This window comes from Pan troglodytes, chromosome 3, assembly GCF_028858775.2.
Source record: "Pan troglodytes isolate AG18354 chromosome 3, NHGRI_mPanTro3-v2.0_pri, whole genome shotgun sequence".
Taxonomy (NCBI): Eukaryota; Metazoa; Chordata; class Mammalia; order Primates; family Hominidae; genus Pan; species Pan troglodytes.
Genome location: NC_072401.2, coordinates 153,509,503 through 153,535,951, shown reverse-complemented (window position 1 = coordinate 153,535,951; position 26,449 = coordinate 153,509,503). Strand labels below are relative to the sequence as shown.

Below are 26,449 nucleotides of genomic sequence, written 5' to 3'. Positions count from 1 at the left end.
TAAGTGTATTAAAGGAAAAGATCAAAGGTTACAGCCAACTAATCAATGGATTATTGATCAATAACTGAAAACCTATCAATGTGAAGTATACAAAATATGCAGCTTTTCCCCTTGCCCTGCTCTATACTCAGAATTAGGCATCACTGATGTCTACTTGATTTCTCCTCTTGAATGTCTCCAAGGCAACCAAACTCATATGTTTTCTTTGCAAACCTGTTCCTTTTCTGGTTTCCTTATCTCGGTGGATAACTTCATCAGCCAGTTGTGCAAACCAGAAATCCAGGAGTTATTTGTTTCTCCTAGCCTTCCACCATCATATCCAATCCATCAGAGTCCTTCAATTTTACTTCCTATATCTATCTCAAACAGATCCATTTCTCTTTGGCTCTGCCACCACCCTAACTCATCATCTCTCCCCTAAACAATTACTGCTCCAAAGGGCATCCACTCCATCCTTTGTCTAATGCATTCTCCACACTGCACTACTTTATTCAACAAATATTTTTAAGGAACCTACTTTGTACTGTAGTGAATAAGACAGAAAAGGAATTTGTGGAAATAGAAGATAAACATCAGGTAGTCAAAAGCACTACGAGGACAATCAAAGTCGGGTGATGAAATAGAGAGTGGCTAACTGACTACTCTAGACTGTTCAAACACAAGAAATCGGTGGCAGTTTTAACAAGGGGTATTAGTTTTGACACAGGAAAATGAAGGAAGTCCGCTGCGACGATGGTATCTGCTCCTAGCATATAAGGAGTGTGTTTCTGATACTGGCCAATAATAAAAAGGAGGTTAAAATGTACATGAACATTCAATCTAGGGCTGTTTGTCTCCAATTACCTCTGCTTAAACATAGCACTTACTACCTATATGGAAGTATCTTATTTTTGTTAACTTCTGTATGTCTCCCTTCTTTAGAATGTAAGCTCCATGAACATGCGGGCCATAACTGTCTTGATCTCTGCAGTAACTACAGTGCCTAAGAACTGAGCCTGGCATTACGGTAGGCATGCAAATAAGTATTTGTTGCATTAACGCACAAATTGCTGAGTGAAGCAGGAGAGTAGACAGAGAATATAACGGATTGGGTTTGGGGGCTGAGGAAGTCTCTGCTGAGCTGTCAAGGTCATTTACTTCCCCTTGCAAGGTTAACTGGGTTATAAAATCCCGGCCACGCTTCTTAGCACCAAGCACCAAGCGCTCACACTCTAACTTATACACACGCTCACAGCCACAAACCTCTCCAACTCCCCGCTAGGAGGAGTCACACCTCCCCACCCAGAAACCCTCCCACCCTCTCCTCTATTTTTCCTTCCCTCCCCTCTCCGCCGGGTTCCGGCAGGCTTCGAATCACAATGCTCGCCGGGAATAGTAGTCTTCCGGTCCGAGCCTATGGCGTTTTTAATGCATTTCCAGAACTACGCTTCCCAGGGAGCCTCGCGGCATAGTGAGGCTGAGTCACCTGACCAAGACCCTGGAGTTACAATGGCGGCGCCCATGCTGCGCTGGGGCTGCCGTGGAAGACGTTGGGCTTTCGCCCGGGTTGACGGTGGTTCTTGCCACCGAAGAGGGGCTCCGACTGGGTCCACATCCAACCGGATTAGAGGAGAGAGCTCAGTGGCTCAGCAGCCCCTCCACACGGCCCAGAAGACGAGGAAAGGGTATTCTGTTTCATACATTTCTGCCCACCTAACTGTGAGGTGGAACTGCAGGACTGGGGAAATAATAGCAATTACGGCCCAGCTTCTAGACGTTTTGGCTGACGGGAGGGCGTTGAGTTATAACCTGGAGCCCCGAAACCTAAATAAAAGCACAAACAGACTTTCTATCAGCTCCGCCCCCATATATAAACCACTGTTTTCAAATAGATGTAGTTGGGGAATTCGCGAGTATAAAATAGCAAATATTTTCTTGAAGGGTGCACAGACAGAAGAGTGGATTCGGTCATCTTACTAATAGCACTAGCAGTGGGGACGGTGACACGAGAAGCGGGATCATATTTAGCTGATTTTATTTAGCGCTAGTATGGGCTGGCAGCGTTCTAAAGGTAGAAAGGGAGCCTTTACCTACAAGCTCTTGGTAGTGGTGGGTTATTGTCATTAGTCAGAAAACACTAGCTATCTGTGCAGGCGTTTTATGTTGAATATGTGTGACTAGACCTAGGAGGACGCAGCCAAAAGAAGAGATACTCCCCCTGGTTATATGGAGAGTTTTGCTTATTTGGCCAGATATCCCCTGAACAGCTGTTTATGCTTCATTATGTAAGAATTAAATAGTTTCTCTTTAAATACAGAAACATATGGCAAGTTTCTAATATTTTGTTTATTCTTTGAGACTAGTTGGCATTATTTTTACTTTCAGTTGGAGGAACAGAGGGAAATTGTCCAGAAAGAAGTATTCAGTTTTGTATTCTTTTCGTGAATTAGATTGCTTCCTTGTGAATGGAAAGTACATTTTTTCTCTCATGTAATGGAAATGCAAAAATACTTTGAATGGTGCTTTACTGCATGCAGAATTTCTAATGAGTTCTTACTTTAATTCCCCTCCCTTATGGGCTGTGTTTCCAAACTTTAAAAAGAAGGACTTATTCTTGCAGTACTTCAGATATAGAACTGTATATGTTGAAATGATTGAAACAAAACAAAACGATGTAAAATATGTATATATATATATATATGTATATACACAAAATTATTTGGGAGAAGAGCAGGATAGGAACATACATGGATTTCATAGGGAATAAGCGCATTTATAAGGACCTGGAGAGGCCTATGTACAGACCCAACAGAGTAGGACTGACCAGATAGGAGAGATTATTATAGCATTTAACAGCTTCTTAGATATGATAGCAAATAAGCATTAAAAAAGTAACCTGAAATTAGGTCTCAGGAATTGAAAGTGATTTGGGGGACCAAAAATATGCCGCATCAGATGGTTTAGTGTGGTGGAGTTTTGCAAAATTTTTTCAAGAGTATCATTTAGTGGTGATTTATTATATCTGTGTCTCTCTGGTTATTATACATGCAAACCAAAACATGGTTGAGAATTTCCTTTTTAAATAAGAGACGTGGAACTATTTATCATTATTTCTCTAGTAGTAGAATGTTGCCATTTATGTTAATTCTAGATAATGTGGGAAAGATCAGCTTTCATCATTTACTGAGTGATTACTTGATAAGTTACAGTTAATTTGTTAAATGCCGCTTTTCACTGAAGTCAGCCAAGCAGTTGTCACCTGATACCCATTTCTAAATTGTTTTAAGACGCCAAATTGTTCCTTTCTCTATTGCCTTCATGTTTATATCATCAGCCTCCTGATGCCATGTTGTAAATGAATTTTAGTTTGCCAATCTCAGTGTAGGCGCTTATTCTGAATTGTTTTTTATTTAGTCACTGATAAAATATGACACATTTTTAATGTGAGGATATAACATTGTAGTAAGTTTAAAACACATATAGGAAATTAACATTTGTGGTTTAGACTTATAGAAATTCATTCATGGTGACAAATATACATCTTAACCATTATCTCTTTCTTCTTAGTGAACACAAATGGGCTGCTGTGGTAGGTTTGGAAATTCATGCCCAGATTTCCTCCAACTCTAAACTCTTCTCTGGATCTCAAGTTCGCTTTTCAGCACCTCCAAATTCTTTGGTTTCTTTTTTTGATGCATCTCTACCTGGAACTTTGCCGGTAAGATTCTTATTTAATCCTATTTTCATTAGAAAAATGTTTATTTTATATTGAACATGGAAAATTATTTTCTTGTTTTAATAATAACACAACTCTTTGGAAATACTTATTTAGGGAGTTTTGGGTGAAGCGGGATATATTAAATGTTTTCTGAAGACCCATCTCTGTGATGCTGTTTCTAAGTCTGAATATATTCATACATGTATTCATCACTTCACAAACATTTTAGCATGTCTACTAATACCAGACATTGGGTTTTGAGCTGGGTCATAAAGATGATCCTTGCCTTTAAGGAGTTCAAAAACTAGTAGGGGAGATGTGTCTTATAAACAAACAGAGAACAGTGTGATTCCTTCTTTGAAGGTAATATGCAGAGGATGGTTTCGAAACCCAGAGGAGGGACAGCTAATTCAGTAAAAGAAAGGACTGTTGTGAGAAATTGAAATAGGGGTATTTAGGTTAAGGAAGGGTTACTGAAGAGGTGGTGGCCTGAGCTATTTGAGAAGCCCAATAAAATTTAGGCAGATAAATGAAGGAGGAGGAGGAGTCAACTCAAAGCAAGCAGTGTATATCACATGATTTTACGGTGTAAGGCCAGTAATGATTGTGGTTATTGCAAATTAAGAAACACTCAATAATGTAGAAAACAGCCATAATATGCAGTGAGTTAACTATTGTACTCACTTAACCACTCATTTTTACTTGATCCTATGGAATGACTGGGCCCAGTATACTCATCAGCAAGACTTTTGGCATATATTTTTATATAATTGGTTGAATTTTTAAGAAAAGTATGAAGGGAACAAGTAAATGTTTTAGCTAATAAATAGCATATGGTCTGTCCAGGACCTATAATATCAACTGTGTTTGGGGTTTCCTGCCATCTTTGGAGGAAATGTGTATCCATGGTGGTGACAAAGGTGGGGAGAGGCAGACATTGTCATGGGTGAATTCCATGCTCTCAAACATTTAAATAAGAGTGGAAGCTGGTTGAGGCCGGGCGCAGTGGCTCACGCCTGTAATCCCAGCACTTTGGGAGGCCAAGGTGGGCGAATCACAAGGTCAGGAGATCGAGACCATCCTGGCTAACACGGTGAAACCCCATCTCTACTAATAGTAAACTGCAAAAAATTAGCCGGGCATGGTGGTGGGCTCCTGTAGTCCCAGTTACTGGGGAGGCTGAGGCAGGAGAATGGCGTGAACCTGGGAGGCAGAGCTTGCAGTGAGCTGAGATCGTGCCACTGCACTCCAGCCTGGGCGACAGAGCGAGACTCCATCTCAAAAAAAAAAAAAAAAATCTGGAAGCTGGTTGAACTGAGCACTGGCAGGCTTGCAGAGGTATACTTTTCTCAGTCACTGACCAAAGTGGAAGATTCTGGGCAGTGCCTCCAGTATGCCTGCCTCACTCAGCTTTGGTTGTATTGGGGCAGCATCTTTGTCTTGGAACTTTTCTCTTACTCGCATTTTCTGTCATGGAGGACTCCTTTCCCTGCAGACCATATCAAGGATCACCTTTGATTTGCTGCTGGGTCCCTCTGGGAGAAGATAGATGTGGAGGTGTGCCCTCTTTCTCTCTCTCTGACTTAGAGATCTATCTATGGAAAGATTTTTTGTTTATTTGAGAAGAGTGAATATTTTGGTTATAAATATATGACATCTTTTTTGGGCAGAGATTCAGATATAGTAGAGATACAATAATATTTATTGTAAAATGGAAGGCAAGTTGTCATAACACCTCTACATTTTCCCTTCCAGATTCAAAACATTTTTTTCCCATGTTGTAGTTAATTATCAAGAGATTAGGCATAAGCTCTGAGTTCATCCTAGGTTTTTCCAGCTGTGAATGTGATGGCTATCAGGCCATACTTATTACAGTTCACTTTAGAAACAGGTCCATTTGCAGATAAGCATATTTTCTGTATATAGACTCTCCAGCTGTACCTAAATTTGGTCAAAAATTAGACCAAATTAGAAAAATTCAAAATAATTAAAATGCCAACATTTTAATTGCTTTGTAAAACTTGTCATGCACCAAAAAAGAAGGTGCTTGTTCACTGATAAGCATATCAATAACACAGTGAAGGTGTTTGGGACATTTGAGTGTTGAGAGCTTGGCTTACATTAATTAAATGGCAGACAAAGTCTGGAAATACAGTTTTGTATGAGCTAGGATTTGTTTTCCTCTTCAGAGCCTACAACGCTTATGGTTTAAGTAGCCTAAATGGGTTATTCTGTAGACAGAGGAGATCTACCTCTTCTTCAGAAATGTTTCTGCCTTTAAGGGACCTCATTTTGTACGTGAGCAACATTATACCCAAACTCCCAGAATTAAGCATTGCCATTCAAAACATTTCAAAATCTTTTGATTTACCTCTAAATAGATTTAAAATACACTAAAACCTTTAGACAGTTGTCCTTCCCCTAAGCCCTATGGAGATGTATAAACATGCTCTGATAGCCAGACTCTGCTTATAACTCCATTCATAAGAAACCAATAATTTGAGAATATGTTTGTGCTTCCGAGGATTTTAGTAGAACATTATGTTATTGTTTTGGTCAAGTAAACCAAAGTGTAAGTGTGATTCATGATGATACTTGAAACTCTTTCTGCGCAGGGCTTATATTGCTCCCTTCTCTCCTGCTTCTTCCCCGCCCTCTACCTGGCTGATTGTGCCTTCTCACATGGCTGTGTTCTGCCACTCAGCCCTGAAATGTTGGTTTCCCATGCCCTATTCTTTGGCTCTCAATTCTTCTGTTACCTGTGTTCCCCTGAGTAATCTTTTTACCCTCAAATAAAGCTCCCCTCTCTCTTTTAGGCAAGAAACCTATATCTATTGTGTCCTACTATACATTTCCATCTGAATGATTCATAAACATCTTAAATTCAGCAGTTACAGTGTTAAGCCTGTTATCTTTTCTCCCCAAAGTTTCGCTGCCTCCTGACGAAAGAATAAACCAACAAGGGAAAATATATGTAAGAAGAAGCAAAAATCAGTGGGAAAAGGATAAGTTATTTAACTGATGGTTTTGGAATTGGTTAGCTATTTGGAGAAAAAGTATTGCTCATTTCACACATCAAAACAAAGTTCATATATATATAATATAAGTTAAATGTCAAATTAAATCCAGAAATATCTAGGAGAATATTTGTTTGTCCTTGGGTTGGGGAGAAACTCTGTAGGCATAAAAGCAAGAAAAAACAGCTAATTAGGCAAAATGGCAATTTGACTACTTTATTCGCCCAACATATTTATTGACCTAGTAATTCTTTTAGGAATCTGTCCTTGGAAAATAAACATGTGGGCAAAGACTTATATGCAGAGATGTCTATAGCAGATCTATTTTTAAAGGTAGAAAATTGGAAGTAACCACAGTTTCTCAGTGATGGAGGAATCATTGAGTAAATTATAATACATCAGTACAGTACAACATTATGAAGCCACTGATAATGTTTATAATAGACTTTTAGTGACATAAGAAAATGCTAAAGATAAAAATTCTAGTGAGATGAATAGAATTTTCATGTAGATTACTTAATCTTCTTTGCATCAGTTTCTTATAAAATGGGGATAATTGACTCATTGGATTTGTGTGAGAATTAAATGAATCAGTACCTTTAAAACACTTAAAACAGTAATTACATGTAGTAAGTGCTCTTATTAATTAACAGATAATTAACAAGTAATAACAGGTAATTAATTAAAAAGCTGTTAATAATAGGTAAGGTAAATCTTACCTGCTAGCATACCCATAATGATTGGTGGCTTTTATCTTTACAAAGGCTCTCCTGAGTTATTGTGCACAGTTACGTTGCCAGTGAGAGCAAAAGTAAATGCTACACATAACAATTGGTCACTTAACCTTGATTTCACCAGTTAAGTGATCTGCCAACAAAAACTAACCTGGGTATCTCATCACCTCAGAGATGTATAGAGAATTAAGTAAATAATGAAAACCAGTAAAAACTAGTATATGGATAAAATTATTTCTGAATTAGAAATCATTACTTTTATTGTGAAAAAGAAGGCTTATGAGCTTTTTTTTTTTCCATCTGTAGTTATTTGGAGTGTTTCTTTGGTTCAACATGGTATTGGCTCTTGATTTAGTAAAAAATTAGGATTGTCACTTAAAACAATTGTTATAATGTATAGTCTTTCTGTAGACATTTCATTCTTCTTCTCTGTCGGTTCTGTCTTCATTCACTCAGCTGGCATATATTGGATGCCCACGTTATGCTAGCCCTTGTGTAGCTCTAGTGACGCAGTTTTGAACTTGGTAGACGATAGATATGGGTGTTGCCCACATGGAGCATGAACAAGCAAGCAGGCAGTTGCACTACCTTTTAATAAACATGTTAGTCGTGGAAATACAAGGTGCTTGAGGAACACATAGGAAGAGTATTCAACACAGATATAAGGAATTGATGAAATTGGCCAAGTAGAAAGTGAATAGGATGTACAAAGACCAGAAGAAAAACAATGTGGCTTGCTCTAGAAACTGAAACGTTTTCCATGTGTTGTAGCATAGAACTTGAATATGGGCATTGCAAGAGGTGAGGCCAGAGCAGAAAGCATAGCCTGTACCATATAAGCCCTGATAAAGGGTGTGGATCCCATTTGCAAAGAGGTAAGAAGACGTAAGGAGAGTGCAGGGCCAGAAACTCCAAGGAAGTGAGTGTTTTGAGAAGGAGGGAGTACAAGAACATTGGATGCTACTGAGAGGTCAAGTAAAGTGAGGACTAGGAAGTGCCCATTGGATTTATTAAGAAGGGTATCCTTTGCAAGAACAGTTTGAGTGGGGTGATGGAAACAGAAGGTAGGTGGCAGTGGATTGAGAAATGTCATGGCATGGAGGAAGAAGTGAGTGTGGGCAACTGTTTCAAAAAGTTTTACTATAAGGACAACAGAATGCAGCAAGTGAAAGGAGACATAGAATCAAGAGAAAACATTTATTGGTCATGTCTTTCTTAATATTGGAGAGACTTGGGAATGTTTAAATGCTGATGAGTTATGTAGTCTATGATAATGTACACTTAAAATGTGTTTAAGAGGATAGATCTCATGTTAAGTGTTCTTACTGCAATAAAACAAAATTTTTTATAAATGCTGATGAGAAGGAGCCAATGAAGAAGGGGTAAAGACAGGAGAGGCTTTTGATTAATATGACCAACTGAACACATGCATTTTAATCCATCCTCTCTGTAACCCAGAGAAACCCCACTGAAATCATAGTGAAAGAATGCAAATGTGATAAGCCTACAAAAGAATGGGAGAGGAGACAAGAGTGTGTGAGAGAGAGATGGTAGGTGGAGGAGGGCCTCACTTTGCAGAGGATGCACTGTGACCTAAGTGCCTGCAGGAAGGGACACTAGCGAGAACTGAGATGATGTGTCCTACACAACCTTAAAAACGCTCAGGATGTGGGGGCGTCAAGTATTGTGGAAGGCTGGCTGAGGTGAAAACAAAGGGGTTGAGTCAGAGTCTGAGTACAGTGCAGTGAGATCTGAGCTTCTCTACTTGACCCTGGGCAGCTGCCCTACCCGCATAGGAATGTATAGTCTTTGGAGAAATTCAGCTCATGACACACTTCCCCTGAGGCCACCAGTCAGAGCGAAAGGCGGTATCAGACAGCATCTGTAGTGAACTCCAGGACCTACCCAGTTCTTTTCCCTGCCCCAGTGCGGGAACTTAGGTGGCCTGGTATGTCCATCTTTTCTCTTCCCCTCCTCCCCCAAGCAAGAATCTGCAGGAGCTTCTTTGAAGATTGTGTGACCCTAGTGGGAAGAACATGAGATATTGACATGGTGGGAGGTCTCTCAATTTAAAAAAATCTGTCTGGCCACCTGATTGCTTTACAGTGAAGGCCACTGATGAATAAGCCCTGGGCATTTACATAGGACTTTTAATTGGCATTTTAGTATCTTACTTTAAAATATAGATTGAGAGCCAAAAATCACCAGGCACTTGAGGAGATTCTCCAACATGATAGACAAAGCTCAAAATAAAAAAGAAAACTAAAGGAAATAGGAGGCTATAGATAATGCACAGGGTAAAAGAATACTTAAAAAATTAATAGCTTTTATAAATGTCCTCAGAGAGATAAGGGAAGGTAGCTGCCTCTTTGAAACAAGAACACAATACTGCTTTTAAAAAATGAACAAACAGGATAAAAACGAGCTCTTAGAAATTAAAATTATGGTGCCTCTCCTTCCCCTGGGAAAGTTAGAAAATAATGTCAAGAAAATCTTCCAGAGATCAAAACCAATGTGCAGTGCATTGGACAATAGAAGAAAAAAATAAGCAAATTAGAGAATCAGTCCAGGAAGTTCAGCATCTGATTAATAAGAGACTCGTGAAAAAATAGAAAACAGACTCAAGGAAACTCTCAAACAAAACACGTGGATTAATTTCCCAGAATTGAAGGACATATATCTCTAAATGGAAAGGGCCTGCCAACTACCCAGCCTGAGGAATAAAAATAGTCTAACATGAAGGCATGTCAAGAAACTTAATAACACTGGGAATAAAGTTAAGGTCCTAAAGCTTACAGAGAAGAAAAAAATAATCAGGTCCACATACAAAGGATTGGGAGTCAGACATCAGACTTTTCAACAGCAGCATTTATACCTGTAAGAGAATGGAACCATGCCTTAAACATTCTTAGGGGAAAAAAAATTATAATTCTAACCTAGAATTCGGTACCCAACAGTGTCAATCAGATGTGACAGTAGAAGAATGGTATTTTCAGACAGACTCTCAAAAAGTTTGCCTTTCATTACCCCAGGAACCTGCTGGAATAATAGAGAAGTTTCAGGTTGCCAGCTCTACCATGAGACCGTTGGAAGAGGAGGAAGGTGGCTCCAGAATAAAGAATTCTAGGAAAAAATGAGAGTAGGGAATTAGCAGGTATCTGATTTGTGTGGAAAAAAGATTTCCATATAATCTAGCCTTTAGAGGAATGAGCAATAGGTACATAAAAAATGAAGCACGTGAAAACAATGAAGGGCTTAGCAAGTCTAGGAAAAACAAAATGTTCAAGAAAGGAAATGTAATCATAGTGTTTTATTAGCTTAGGAGAGAAACATGTAAATAATAATAGAAGTACCAGCTACTGATTTAATAAAAACTGTGATATAACTTGGATATTGGGAAAAGAACTAAATTCTTACCTACCATAATTGGAAGTTATGTTCTAAATTGGTAAAGCAAGAAAAAAGTAACCTAAGTCTAGGCTGTAGGAACATTTTTGGCCACTGATTGGAGGCCTCTTTCTCCTTTTCAGGCCTTAAGCTAGTAGATGGGTTTTATTTTGTTGTGTTTTTCTTTGGCGGTAAGGTGGGATGTGGGATTGTATTTGTGTTTTGTTTTGTTTTTTAATTAGGTGATGGGTAAATGATTTGGAGCTCCCAAGAAACAGACTAGTAGTCAAAAGCATTTTTAAAAACAAGATTTATTTTTATTTTATATACAAGATAACGTTAGGTAATAATCAAATATTACCTGTACTGGTTTCTCAGCCTTCTGCTGGTGAAGTGCTTTTCATTTTGTTTTGTTTTTTTGTTCTCAAAGTCCCAATAATGAGTCCCCTACCACACCCCTGTTCTCACAACTCTTACCCTTACCCTGATTTTAGGAGAAATAGACTCATCCACATTCTAGATCCATCCATACTCAAGCTCATGCATGTAATGGCTCTGTCTGCTTCCCTGGGGGAGACATGACCTACCATCCTTTTTTCTAACTGACTTTATGGACTGTTATGTTACCCAACTTCTCATGGCAGGGCTTTTAGGGAGTGGGTATATTTTATTTTTGGATAGAAATATAATTTAGCAGCTAGGCACAGTGGCTCGTGCCTGTAATCCCAGCACTTTGGAAGGCTGAGGTGGTTGGATGGCTTGAGCCCAGGAGTTGGAGACCAGCCTGGGCAACATGGTGAAACCCTGTCTCTACAAAAAAAAAAAAATACAAAAATAAGTCGGGCATGGTGGTGTATGCCTGTAGTCCGCTACTTGTGGGGTTGAGGTGGGAGGATCACTTGAGCTTGGGAGGTGTACCACGGCACTCCAGTCTGAGTGACAGAGTGAGACCCTGTTTTAAAAAAGAAAAGAAAAGAAAAGAAAAAAATATAATGTAGCAGCAAGCTTGGGTAATTCTTTGATAAAGTAAGATATAAAAATATTGCAAAATGTCTCATATTGTTATTCTCTTATCTTGTAACTTATCTCAGTTATCTCTCAGAAATGGAATGGGCCAAGTCTTAGGAGTCCACGTTCTTAAAACAAGTACACTGTATCATTGTGACAGTTTATCAAATCTGTCTTTTTTCCAGATTAAGGAAGGATTGTCACATAGCAAATGGCCAGGAGCCTTGGCCAACAGGTGATGGATTTTCCAAAGGTTCCCTGGCACAGCATATTATTTAAAAATAGGAAGATAAATACCAGACGAGACAGCTCAAAGATCTGAAGGTGGTTGCTGCCAGGAACAGGACGGGACCTAGGAAGGGGTGGGGCGGGGACTGATGCTTTTCATGATCAGTTATTTAAAAATACATGTCTGTGATATTTTGTTTAAAAAACTTAAGTTAGGGGCTGGGCGTGGTGTCTCACGCCTGTAATCCCAGCACTTTGGGAGACCGAGGTGGGCGGATCACGAGGTCAGGAGATTGAGACCATCCTGGCTAACACGGTGAAACCCCGTCTCTACTAAAAGTACAAAAAATTAGCTGGGTGTGGTGGCGGGCGCCTGTAGTCCCAGCTACTCGGGAGGCTGAGGCAGGAGAATGGCGTGAACCCGGGAGGCAGAGCTTGCAGTGAGCCGAGATAGCACCACTGCACTCCAGCCTGGCGTGAGAGCCAGACTCTGTCTCAAAAAAAAACAAAACACAAAAAACTGAGGTTTAAAGGAATAAAGATATAAGGGGGAGGGAATTGTTGATAGAATAAGGTTCCTAAGAAAGCAGACAATGTTTCCAGAGCTGTGGAGAAAGAGCCCTCTCCTACTGTAACCCGAGGGGAAGATGTGTTCCTCTGCCCCCAGGTGTGAGGAAGTTTTGAGGTTTGGTTGTCAAAGGTTGAGGAAACACCTCTCTGATTTTTTTCTTTTTTCTTTTTGTTTTATTATATATATATAATTATTATACTTTAAGTTCTAGGGTACGTGTGCACAACGTGCAGGTTTGTTACATATGTATACATGTGCCATGTTGGTGTATTTACATTAGGTACATCTCCTAATGCTATCCTTCCCCAACCCCCACCCCACAACAGGCCCTGGTGTGTGATGTTCCCCTTCCTGTGTCCAAGTGTTCTCATTGTTCAGTTCTCACCTATGAGTGAGAACATGTGGTGTGTGGTTTTCTGTCCTTGCAATAGTTTGCTGAGAATGATGGTTTCCAGCTTCATCCATGTCCCTACAAAGGACATGAACTTATCATTTTTTATGGCTGCATAGTATTCCATGGTGTATATGTGCCACGTTTTCTTAATCCAGTCTATCATTGTTGGGCATTTGGGTTGGTTCCAAGTCTTTACTATTGTGAATAGTGCCGCAATAAACATACGTGTGCATGTGTCTTTATAGCAGCATGATTTATAATCCTTTGGGTATATACCCAGTAATGGGATTGCTGGGTCAAATGGTATTTCTAGTTCTAGATCCCTGAGGAATCGCCACACTTGTCTTCCACAATGGTTGAACTAGTTTACAGTCCCACCAACAGTGTAAAAGTGTTCCTATTTCTCCACATCCTCTCCAGCACCTGTTGTTTCCTGACTTTTTAATGATCGCCATTCTAACTGGTGTGAGATGGTATCTCATTGTGGTTTTGATTTGCATTTCTCTGATGGCCAGTGATGATGAGCATTTTTTCATGTGTCTTTTGGCTGCATAAATGTCTTCTTTTGAGAAGTGTCTATTCATATCCTTCGCCCACCTTTTGATGGGGTTGTTTTTTTCTTGTAAATTTGTTTGAGTTCTTTGTAGATTCTGGATATTAGCCCTTTGTCAGATGGGTAGATTGCAAAAATTTTCTCCCATTCTGTAGGTTGCCTGTTCACTCCGATGGTAGTTTCTTTTGCTGTACAGAAGCTCTTGAGTTTAATTAGATCCCATTTGTCAATTTTGGCTTTTGTTGCCATTGCTTTTGGTGTTTTAGACATGAAGTCCTTGCCCATGCCTATGTCCTGAATGGTATTGCCTAGGTTTTCTTCTAGGGTTTTTATGGTTTTAGGTCTAACATTTAAGTCTTTAATCCATCTTTAATTAATTTTTGTATAAGGTGTAAAGAAGGGATCCAGTTTCAGCTTTCTACATATGGCTAGCCAGTTTTCCCAGCACCATTTGTTAAATAGGGAATCCTTTCCCAATTTCTTGTTTTTGTCAGTTTTGTCAAAGATCAGATAGTTGTAGATGTGGTATTATTTCTGAGGGCTCTGTTCTGTTCCATTGGTCTATATCTCTGTTTTGGTACCAGTACCATGCTGTTCTGGTTACTGTAGCCTTGTAGTGTAGTTTGAAGTCAGGTAGTGTGATGTCTCTAGCTTTGTTCTTTTGGCTTAGGATTGACTTGGCAATGCGGGCTCTTTTTTGGTTCCATATGAACTTTAAAGTAGTTTTTTCCAATTCTTTGAAGAAAGTCATTAGTAGCTTGATGGGGATGGCATTGAATCTATAAATTACCTTGGGCAGTATGGCCATTTTCACGATACTGATTCTTCCTATCCATGAGCATGGAATGTTCTTCCATTTGTTTATGTCCTCTTTTATTTCATTGAGCAGTGATTTGTAGTTCTCCTTGAAGAGGTCCTTCACATCCCTTGATTTTTTTCATTTTGTAGCAGATATTGCTTCTTACATCTCACTCTGCTTTTGGGCACCGTTTTCTTCCTGTGTTGGTGGCTCTTGCTTTCCAGGTCTGTGGGTGATGAACTCTCTTAGTCTGTATGTGCCTCCAGCTGTTTCTGTTTCCCCCTCACTCTGGAATAGTAGTATAGAATTCCAACTTGACATTTATTTCCCGTTGGCACTTGAAGACATTTTTCCATTGTCCTTAGGCATCTGTAATTGCTGATGAGAAGTCTGCATCCCTTGTCAGTAATCTGTTGTGTCACTCTGATAGCTTTAGCCAGGATGTGTCCAGATGTGAATTTGTTTTTATTTATTCTGCTCAGTGTGATTTTTAACTTAAGTACTGTACCCTGGACTATGGAGGTATCCTATGGAATGAATTCCTGGTGGCCTCTGCCAGGGCCCATTGGGTTTTATTGAATGAACTGGTTTGTATGTTAATTTCTTGGCCCCCTAACTGCCACACAGCTTAGATAGTGCCAGCGTCAAGCTGCACACATCCAAGCCAGGCACAGGGTCAAAGGCTCAGATTTCTCAAGACTCTTTTTCACCTATGGCCTGAAGTAGCTGGCCTCCTCCACAGCAACCCCTCCAGTTGGTGGCAAAAGATTTTCTAACTGGACTAGAATTTTTTGGCTCAACGCTTTATGCAGGAAGCCATCCCAGCTCCCTATCACATGGGCTCATGGCCTTGACTTCTGCCCCCAAGGTGCTTTAAAGCATTGACATCTGATGTCTCATCAGCCCAGTTAACAATAATAATGGTAGTAAAATCAACTACCATGTACCAAGTGCTTACCATGTGGCAGGCACTGTTCTAGGTGCTTTATATGTATTCACTTATTCTAACCTCATAACAACCCTACCAGGCAGTTGCTGTCCTTATCACAGTTAGAAAGTGAGTAGAAAATGTGTTGTCCTGTCTCTTGTGGTTACCCCTGGTGTCACATGGCTTTAAACTACCGTTACTTCTGCGGCCCCAGGGGATTTTCTTGCTTGCTTTGAGCTTGGCTCTGGGCATGTACACATCTGTGTATTTGTAAATTTATATGTATATATAAATGTATGTGTGTATAAATAGAATACTTCATTTCTGCCTCCTGCGTCTATCTCCCTGTTCCCCAGCATGTCTGGAGCACACCTGCTGTCTTGACCAACCCCCTCCCCGTTCTGATTAGTAACCCTTATTCTGAATGTTTTTTAGGATCTTTTTATTTTCTTATTTTCCCTCAGTTTTAGGATTTTATGGAAGCCCATCATAAATCTTGAGGATGAAAAGGTCAGCCAGCCCATTTCACTGCTTATAGGCAGGATTACAGCTACGCTAAGGACAGCATTCTTTGTTTTTATTAGTAGGGATTCAGCTTCACTCATTATTTTGACCTAGTAAAATCTCTTTACTGTGGTGCAGAGTCTTCCTTAATTTATTAAGTAATTATTCACCTATAGATCTATAGACACGATCTTAGGTTGTTTGCTTAAAGTTAGTTATTTCCTATTTAACAACACCATTCCAATTTTTCTACTTGTAATACTTTGTATATGGTTGTGAAATGGGAAGAAAAATAAGAAAGAAAATATATTTGTTTGGTAAAATGTCATGGGCTTTACAAGTCTATTTCATAATTGGCCAAGTAATATTTCCAGTAATGGTGAGATTTCAGCAAAGAATCAAGTTTGTTTGAAATTTATGCATGTGCAAACCCATGTTTACACATACACACACACACTCACTTTTTGTCATCGGAAATGCTTGCCCTCTCCTGGTGTCAGTTCCCACGCAGGGGAAAGGGGAGAGGACACCGTCGCCTCTGCCGTAGCTGGCTGGTAGGAATGCTCAGTGTGGCACGGTAGATAACTCCTGATAGTCAGGCTGCACTACAATTCGTTTAATAAGAAATGAGGAGCTCTGCTCTTGTTTTGCTTGTCTGAAAGCTCTTATCTGTATGTAACATAGAACTCCCTAGCAACTGTGAATGCCTCTTGTCTCCAGAACTGGGGAAAAGACCATAAAAGCTGTTTTTCACACATGCATGCAAGAATATTCTCCTCTTTTCTCAGGATCAGCCTGTCTAAAAAAGCATTCAGGGCTTTCCATATCAAAGGTATTTAGAATTGGCCCTGGAAGCTATGGAATGAAAACAGGAATGTTGTTTACTACATTTTACAAAACTTTCTTTTATTCACAAGAGTGCATACTATTATTAGCCAGAATAAGGGGAATGAAGAGGGGAAGAAATATGATGTGAATAAGTATGATGTGATGCCTGCCCTCTGGGAACTAACAAACAATGCAAATGCTGTGCTTTCTGCTAGAGATTCCTTCTGGAACATATGTATGCACATTGCAGCAGAAGGGGTCTTGCCTCCCTGAAGAAATGGTGATGTGAACGCTTTTCTAAAGTACTTTGGAATTAATTTATTTTTTAGATTCCTTATGACAGATTTCGTTCAAGCTAGGTAAATCTGCAGCATTCTGACTCTGAACATAGAAGATATTGGTGATAACTTTTGTTTTGAAGAACCTACTAGATTTAGAAACCCTTGACTAGTCTAGGGAGCATCAGGCTTTCTGAAATGCTTTTCAAACTCTTAATTCTAAACATAATTATAAAAGTTGTTTTTAACTCAAAATGTAGAAGTGAAACAGAAATTGAAGATAGCATCATTAGGGAAAAGTCTTTAAATACGTACATTTATAATCAGATCTACATTTATCTCTCTGTCCATTCACACTTAGATGATGTTTAGCTATTTAACTAAGAAGACAAAATGTGACCATTTTCTATGAAATTTCTTTCCATTTCAATGATTTGCTTTAATGTAATCTGAAAGATTTATAATTATGTTGTATACTCAGACTTGCTTCTTGCCAGTCACTCTGCAAATCACTTCTATAGTTATCCTCCATGCTTTTGAGAGTGAGGTGTTGCAGGGATTAAGTGTTTTGTATAGTGACCCTTGTCACCCTAAAGGAGGTATGTGTCTGTGAGCTCATACCCACAAATGTGGAATGTTCCTTTTCAGCTTTTACTCTGCTGATGGTCTAAACCTGCCTTATAACTTAGTTAACCAGATGTCTCCCATGAACTCAGTGACTCATGACAATGATGACTTTCATGTTCAGGAGGCAGCATGATCTCACCTCCCTCCCTATGGGAAGCGTTTGACTCCTTCCCTGCCATAGATCTTTTTCTAACTTTCAGTGGGTTCTTGAAAGCCTCTCTCTTCACAGCCATTTTCACTTCCCTGCCTCTCTATCAGTTTTGCATGCAATATTCCCCACCTGAAACCTAACCATATTAATAATAATGCTTCTACTATTTTTATTTTTATTTTTTTTAGAGACAGGGCCCCACCATGTTGCTCAGGCTAGTTTCTAACTCCTGGGTTCAAGGAGTCCTCCTGCCTCCACCTCGCAAAGTGCTGGGATTATAGGCATGAGCCACCATGCCTGGCCTCTACTTTCTATCAATATGTATTTGTTTCATACAGTTGACTGAACATCTCTTTATGTTTTATGTATGTTGTTTATAAGGATTTCTGTGTTTGATTATACGTTTCTAAAGAGCAATTCATGGATCTTTCTTGGGCTACTTGACAGTACCTTGCATAGAACATGTGTATAGCACCCCTTGTAAATATTTCCCTATATACTTGCATACACGTACATACACGTGCGTACACACACATGAGGCATCCATATAAAAGGATTTTCCTGTCTAAAACCCTTTAGCTATTTTTTAAACTTCTTTATGGGTCTCTTGTCCTGGCTGAACATAAGACAACCTTTTCTTGATTACCCAAGCTTATCAGCAACATCAGTTATTGCTCAGTGTTATAATGGTGGCTTCAAGGTCTATTGAGGTGTGTAAAGCTTTTTGATCCTACAGTAAATGGCTAAAGATAGCCATTGTTTTTAGGTTTCATATTACAGTGTTTTTCCCTGCTTTTATGGTTATGTGTTCCGCACTGGGTTTTTAAAGCTGCTGTCAGTATATTTGGCTCTAGGAATCCCTTCTTGCTCATTTTCACTTCTCAATGATTATTTCTGATTAGTTCACAAAGTCAGATTATCACTTTTGTAAATATAAATAAGAACAAAGCTCTGAGTAGAAACCTGTCCTACAAAAGAAAGTACATGGATGCTATGAAAGCTATTTAGCATCACCATGTGACAATAGAATAGGAAGAGGTCCTGAAAATCATTCAGTTCAGTCCTTTTAATTTACAGATGAGAGAACTGCTGTTGGGACTTGCCCATGGTCACACAATTTCTTAACATTCCATTCAGATTAGAACCAAAGTTTCTCACTTCCAGTTCAGTGATTAGCTCCCAACCTGTTCCACTATAGTTGGAGTTGCTGGAAGTCAGATTTATGTAGGTGGCTATTATTTTACAGATATGTATATATGAGTATACATCCAAAAACATTAATCTCATTAACAGATGTGTGTGTAATATGTTTATAGATGTATGTCCACATGCTTATACACATACAGAGGCACTGACTACACAGCACTGATGCTGGTTGTATGCACCATGTGTTATGATGCCCTCTAGGTGTGAGATCTAAACCTAGGGAGAGAGCAAAGACAAGAATGTTGAGTCAGAAGAAGAAATGGATAAAGGAAATCTCACCTAATTAGCCTCCAATTCAGGGCCCTTTGCATCGGATTTCCCCAGACTCACCATGAAGAAAGCAGGCCTGTCTATGGGCAGCTCTTAGCTGTATGTATCACGATGCAAGTAGCGGTCATGGGAAAATTCTTTTAGGATCTTTTCTCTAGGCTTCATTCTGGCCAGTTTTCTCTACACTGACTTCTAGTTCACTAATTTTCTTTATAATATTCACTCTTTTACATATCCATTGAGGTTTTTAGTTCACTAGATCTTTCAATTACAGAAATTCTGTTTTTCTCTTTTAAATTTCTCTAGCCTTTTGAAAATAACTTGTTCGTTTTTCATGTATTCAGTTCTTTATTTCTTTCATAATTTTACAGCTACTTATTTTATAGTCTGTATTCAGTAATTCCATTACCTGAAGTTCTTGGGTGATCTTATTATGCTTTTTGCTTGACTGCTGATTCTGGCTGGCAGTAGATGATTTTCTGGTGTATTTTGTAATTTTTTTATTATGAAGCCATATCTGACAGGGCTTTATTTGTGGGATCTTGTTGAGAGTGCATCTCTTTAAAGCGCTTTTGCATTGGCTTTTGCCTGATGCTCCAGGTCTAAGCCAGGGCCATTTTCCATATTTACCTCTTAGCTTGGGGGCTTCTGGACCACAGAGTTAGTACATCTGACCCCAAGCCTGTCTGAGAGCAGACTATCAATTCTTAGGGCAGACTCCCATACCCCCTGTCCCATTGCCACCCACCAAAATCTATAATCTGGCTGAAACTTTATTAAGGTTGAAACCTTATAGAAGGGAGGGGATGAAACAAAGGCTGTGAATATGGGTAACTCAGAATGGAGCAGGGAAGGCACCTTTAACCTCTCTCTGGCCCCCTTGCCCTGTCCCATTAAGATATCCCTCCCAGCCAGGTGCGGTGGCTCACGCCTGTAATCCCAGCACTTTGGGAGGCCAAGGCGGGCGGATCACGAGGTCAGGAGATCGAGACCATCCTGGTTAACACGGTGAAACCCCGTCTCTACTAAAAATACAAGAAATTAGCCGGGTGCGGTGGCGGGCGCCTGTAGTCCCAGCTACTCAGGAGGCTGAGGCAGAAGAATGGCATGGACCGGGGATGCGGAGCTTGCAGTGAGCCGAGATAGCGCCACTGCACTCCGGCCTGGGCGAAAGAGCGAGACTCTGTCTCAAAAAAAAAAAAAAAAACCATATCCCTCCCTTCCCATTGTAATTCTTCTGTGTTGTTGTGTATGTATTGCAGTTCACACTAGTTAGGGCCAAGGTTGGTGCACATCCCAGTACCTCTCATCTGTCCTCTCATCACAGACACAGATCAGGTGACTGAGCTCTTTCCAAATTCCCGCTAGATGTGCAAGGATGCACTCTCTCACCTATTGCCTTTAAAGTTGATCATTTTCCCAAAAAAAGCTTCATCCTTAATAAAATGATTCCCTTAACCTTTGTGTAGAAATGATGATGCCATCTCACTCCTCCTAAAGAACAACAAAAAGCAATATGATGGTGTTGATAGGAGCAGCTGGCTCTAGTGGGAGAAATCAATGAGGAAATTGAGAGTTCGCTTTCCTCTCCACCTGAGCCTTGGCGAACCTGAGGGACCTCGTCTGGCCTCCCCCTGGGTGAATCTTCTGGGTCTGCAGAGCATCTCCCTGACTCAGCAGTGTTTCTTAGGAGCTTGGTGTTCCTTTCCTAGTAATGGAAGTCTCCAGGCAGCTTGCTCATCTCCCCACAGATTCATTCCTGAGCAAGAAACTGCCAGTATTGTTTGGGAACGCCTTTTCTCCCATTTCCACATCCTTTTATTGGTTTGTTTTCCCTCAAAAATATGCACATGGATGAGATATGGAGCAAAATGATAAGCCCTTATTAGAGAAGGCAGTGTTATACTTAGAATTATTAACTGTTCAAAATGAATTTTGTACACTACTGCAACCAAAAATCTGTAATACAATAGTACTCCCTTATCTGTAGTTTCCCTTTCTGTAGTTTCAGTTACCCTCAGTACAGGAGAATAAGATATTTTGAGAGAGACCACATTCATATAACTTTGATTACAGTATATTGTTCTTTTTTATTATTGTTGTTAATCTCTTGCTGTGCATAATTTATAAATTAAACTTCATCATACATACCTATGGATAGGAAAAAAAATAGTCTATGTCGGACTTGGTACCATCCGAGGTCTCAGGCATCCCCCAGGGGTCTTGGAACCTATCCCTCATGGATAAGGGGGCACTCCTGTACTGGAAAGAGAGGTAGGAGTGTGCAGAAAATAAAGTATGAACACATTACCAAAGATGCCTGGGAGTACAAAAGCTTAGGAGTCTTTTGGTGATATAAATATGTAGTAGTCCAAAAACAAAACCTAACAGTGTTCTGTGACACTATTTTTGTCTCTGCCATTCGAGTAGCTCATACAGGCTTTGTTCTGGTGATTTATACTAGAAGCCTATAATAAAAACGCAGCCTGAAATCATGCAGCTGGGTACCATTCATTTTTCTTCCATGGACAGTTCCCGAACTTAACAAATTACAGCAGGCCTGGCAAAGCTCTTCCTGCAAAGGCAATACATGCCTGGCCATGGCAGCTGCCCTCTTGGGTTTCTTCTGCTTTGTGGCATCATTGGTGATGCTGCGGGGATTGCTAGATGGTTTTTATGAGTACATCATGTACTGCATAATGACATTTTGGTAACAGCAGACTACATATATGATGGTGGTCCCATAAAATTACAGTGGAGCTGAAAAATTCCTATGGCCTGGTGATGTCATAGCCATCTTGTCATCATGGCATAATACATGACGATATGTTTAGATACACAAATACTTACTGTTGTGTTACAGTTGCCTACAGTATTCAGTACATAAGATGCTGTACAGGTTTGTAGCGTAGGAGCCATAGGCTATATCCTGTAGCCTAGGTGTGTAGAGGGCTGTCCCATCCAGGTTTGTATGAGTACACTCTTACGTTGTTCATGCAACAGCAAAGTCTCCTAACAAGGCATTTCTCAGAACATATCTCCATTGGTAAGTGATGCACGACTGTACTAGGAAAGAGTTTCTAGGAAGATATTGTGTAGTTTTAGTGGGTCAATAAAAATAATACTCGCTTCCTGTCTTGAGTCAGAACCAACTGAGAAATCAGCACAGAAGTCAGACAGATGGAAATGAACATACCAGCTTTATTACAGATAATAGCTTGATTGAAAAATGCAACGTGATGTTTAGCCATATGCTTTTTAGTACTTGCTGCCTCTGTTGAACTCAGCTTTCCAAAACTGCAGGCTTTTCACTTGTAGAGGACGAACTTGCTTCTGCAGAAAGCTTATCATGTCGCCAGAGTAGAGCTGACTGTCCCATCATTGTGGGCATGTTGATTAGGAAGAACTCATGCAGGCTTTGTCCTGATAATTTATACTATAAGCTTCTATAGGAATGCTCAGCCATGGGGCCAACCCACTCATGTGGTTCCATTTCCCAAAGTCACTTGTCACAAAAGTCACTCTTTTGGGGACAAGAGAATACAGAGTAGAAAGCAAAGTCCTGTCACATGGAAACCTAGGGGCAGGGGAATGACCGTTGCCCAAATTGTGCCCTCAAAAGCATGAAGCCAGTGTCACATCATGTCTGGGCGTAGATGTGAGAAGCTGTTTTTGGGTGAGTCTTGCGGAATTCTTTGTTTATACTGCAAGTAGATGCACTTGTCATCTGAGGCCATTGGCTTGGCCTTTCTTGGCCATTTTTATGTGTGTTTGCGGCTTCACATGTAACATTGTGGGGAGAGTTGGCTATTTTCTACGCTGCGGCATCTTGGGGAGTTTTTTTCCTCAGCTCTTTTAAAAATCTTGGCAAAGTTAGGAGGTCATTTTGCCATTGGCATACCAGAGATGACAAACGTAGGCTTGGTGATTCTGGCATGGGTAGGTAGTCAGGCTGGACTCCTCTGAAGAGCATTCTGTTCCTCATGGCAGAGGATTCTTGCTAGTGAGCCTTTGTGTTCCCCAGCCTTTCACCACTGGGTACATCATTATAATAAGGACTGGAGCTGAGGCAGGGAGAATAACTGGGAATCAAAAGGCATTAGTGCTCCCGGGAGCCTTAAAATATTCTATTCTAAATTTTTATGCACGTATCTCCTTTTACAATTATAGAAGCAAGAAGCGTAATCAATCAAGGGTCTTTGTCATGCTTTGCAGCTTTCTTAGGAAATGCAGACAGGCAATAATATGTGATTGTCAATAGCATTTTGAATTTTCAGTGATATTTGCCAACTCATAGGCCATCCCAATGAGCAAGGTCAGGGGCTCCAACCCCAGTTGATAGGAGAGGAAACTGATGGTCTTACTGACTTATCCAAGGACACAAAGAGGTCATGAACCCAGCTAAAAATAGAAGTGAGAATTGCCTGGTCCCTATTCTTAGTATAAGCACCAGATTACACTCGCTGCTGCAATACTTGCTAATTGTTCATTTCCGACAAAACATAGCAGGGAATTTTTCCTTTATAGCTGGTCGTAAACATTTAAGATGCCTGTAGTCACTCATAACCTCTGTTTACTTATCACAGCCAGCTAGCTATCTTATTTACCTTATCTCTGATTCTTTTTCATTTTTACATCTGTGCAGAGAAGTTAATATATGTGAAAGCACTTCATAGACTCTCAAGTAGCACATAAATTTTATTTGGTGTTATTATAATACTTGTATTAGTCATTTTTACACTGCTGATAAAAACATACCTGAGACTGGGCAATTTACAAAAGAAAGAAGTTTATTGGACTTACCATTCCACCTGGCTGGGGAGGCCTCACAATCATGGTGGAAGGTGAAAGGCATGTCTCATATGGCAGCAGACAAGAGAAGACAGCTTGTGCAAGGAAATTCCCATCTTTAAAACCATCAGATCTCGTGAGACTTACTCACTATTGCGAGAATGGCACAGGAAAGACCTGCCCCCATGATTCAGTTACCTCCAACCAGGTCAAATCTTAAATCTCCAAAATGATCTCCTTTGACTCCACGTCTCACATCCAGGTCATGCTGGCTGATGCAAAAGATGGGTTCCCATGGTCTTGGGCAGCTCCACCCTGTTGCTTTGCAGGGTACAGTCTCCTTCATGATTGCTTTCACGGGCTGGCATTGAGTGTCTGTGGCTTTTCCAGGCACACAGTGCAAACTGTCAGTGGATCTACCTTTCTGGGGTCTGGAGGAAGGTGGCCCTCCTCTCACAGCGTGGTACCCCAGTAGGGACTCTGTCTTGGGGCTCTGGGGGCTCTGACTCCACATTTCCCTTCTGCACTGCCCAGCAGCAGAGGTTCTCCATTGTGACCCCGCCCCTGCAGCAAACTTTTGCCTGGACATCCAGGCATTTCTATACATTGTCTGAAATCTAGGTGGAGGTTCCCAAACCTTGGTTCTTGACTTCTGTGCACCCACAGGCTCAACACCACGTGGAAGCTTCCAAGGCTTGGCAGCTTCCACCTTCTGAAGCAACAGTCCAAGCTGTACCTTTGCCCATTTTAGTCACGCTGGAGTGGCTGGGATGCAGGGCACCAAGTCCCTAGACTGCACACAGCAGGGGCACCCTGGGCCTGATCCACAAAACCATTTTCTCCTAGGCCTCCAGGCCTGTGATGAGAGGGGCTACTGTGAAGACCTCTGATGTGCCCTGGAGACATTTTCCCCCTGTCTTGGGGATTAACATTCTGCTTCTCATTACTTACGCAGATTTATGCAGCTGGCTTCAATTTCTCCTCAGAAAATGGGTTTTTCTTTTCTACCACATTGTCAGGCTGCAAATTTTCCAAACTTTATGCTCTGCTTCTTTTATAAAACGGAGTGCCTTTAACAGCACCCAAGTCACCTCTTGAATGCTTTGCTGCTTAGAAATTTCTTCTGTCAGATACCCTAAATCATCTCTCTCAAGTTCAAAGTTCCACACATCTCCAGGGCAGGGGCAAAGTGCCACCAGTCTCTTTGCTAAAACATAACACGAGTCATCTTTGCTTCGGTTCGCAACAAGTTCCTCATCTCCTTTTGAGACCACCTCAGCCTGGACCTTATTTTCCATATCGCTATCAGGCTTTTGGTCAGAGTCATTCAACAAGTCTCTAAGAAGTTCCAAACTTTCTCACATTTTCCTGTCTTCTTCTGAGCCCTCCAAACTGTTCCAGCCTCTGCCTGGTACCCAGATCGAAAGTCACTTCCACATTTTCAGGTATCTTTTCAGTAACACTCCACTCCTGGTACCAGTTTACTTTATTAGTCCATTTTTACACTGCTGATAAAGACATACCTGAGACTGGGCAATTTACAAAAGGAAGAGGTTTATTGGACTTACAGTTCCACCTGGCTGGGGAGGCCTCACAATCATGGCAGAAGGTGAAAGGCATGCCTCACATGGCAGCAGACAAGAGAGGAGAGCTTGCACAAGGAAATTCCCAGTTTTAAAACCATCAGATCTCGTGAGACTTATTCTCTATCACGAGAACAGCACAGGAAAGACCTGCCCCCATGATTCAATTACCTCCCACCGGGTCCCTCCCACAACATGTGGGAATTCAAGATGAGATTTGGGTGGGGAACAGCCAAACCATATCAGTACTCATGTTTTTAACTTTGCATCATTAAAATGTGAGCACAGATACTTCCACTTCATAGTGGCCAATAGAGTTGGGCTGGGAGTGGCAGTGGTAAACACTTACATCATACTATCCTGACATAACTTAGGATGGCATGTATTCACAACAGTATGAGTAACAATTAATGAGAAGTTTTCAGTCACAGATGTCTTTCAGAGAAGCACAAATTGATAAATATACATATACATTTACATAGTGAGGCAACAGAATGGAAGCACTGATAGAAAATAAGACACACATACAGCTTTGGGGGAAGCTAAAAGTATTTTCAGCTAGAAAATATATAATTGGGGAAAATTATTTTCCTACCAGTTAAAAGAACAAATCTTCCTTTCATACTCTTGATTATGCATGTATATGGTGTCTATTTGCAGGGTTTATATACTTTTCTATAGATACTGTGGAATTCTCTTAACAGATTTTGGTTGCACCATACTTGATTACATACACAAGGGCCTTAATAATATCCCATAGCTTAATTGAATCTATGGCATAGGAAAGTTTAGGTAGATAGCTTTAATATGTAATGTTTTCTTTCTAGAGCTGATTTTCAGCAGCAGTGAATGGAAGTGGCAGGATGTGGGGTTTACAAGTCAGCATTAGTTTCTT

General features: G+C 40.4%; 1 protein-coding gene across 3 annotated transcripts in view; it reads left to right on the top strand.

The window, feature by feature from the left end:
• Window positions 1-1,382: 1,382 nt before the first annotated feature.
• Window positions 1,383-26,449, top strand: part of GATB (glutamyl-tRNA amidotransferase subunit B) — a 90,362-nt gene continuing 65,295 nt past the window's right edge. The window contains exons 1-2 of one of the 3 annotated variants that reach the window (XM_024356328.3): window positions 1,383-1,664; window positions 3,547-3,697. In XM_024356328.3, coding sequence (XP_024212096.3) covers window positions 1,396-1,664; window positions 3,547-3,697 — 420 coding nt within the window. In that variant the 5' untranslated portion in view covers window positions 1,383-1,395. The remainder of the gene's footprint in view (window positions 1,665-3,546; window positions 3,698-26,449) is intronic. The other 2 variants (XM_024356330.3, XM_063809100.1) reach the window with 2 other exon arrangements.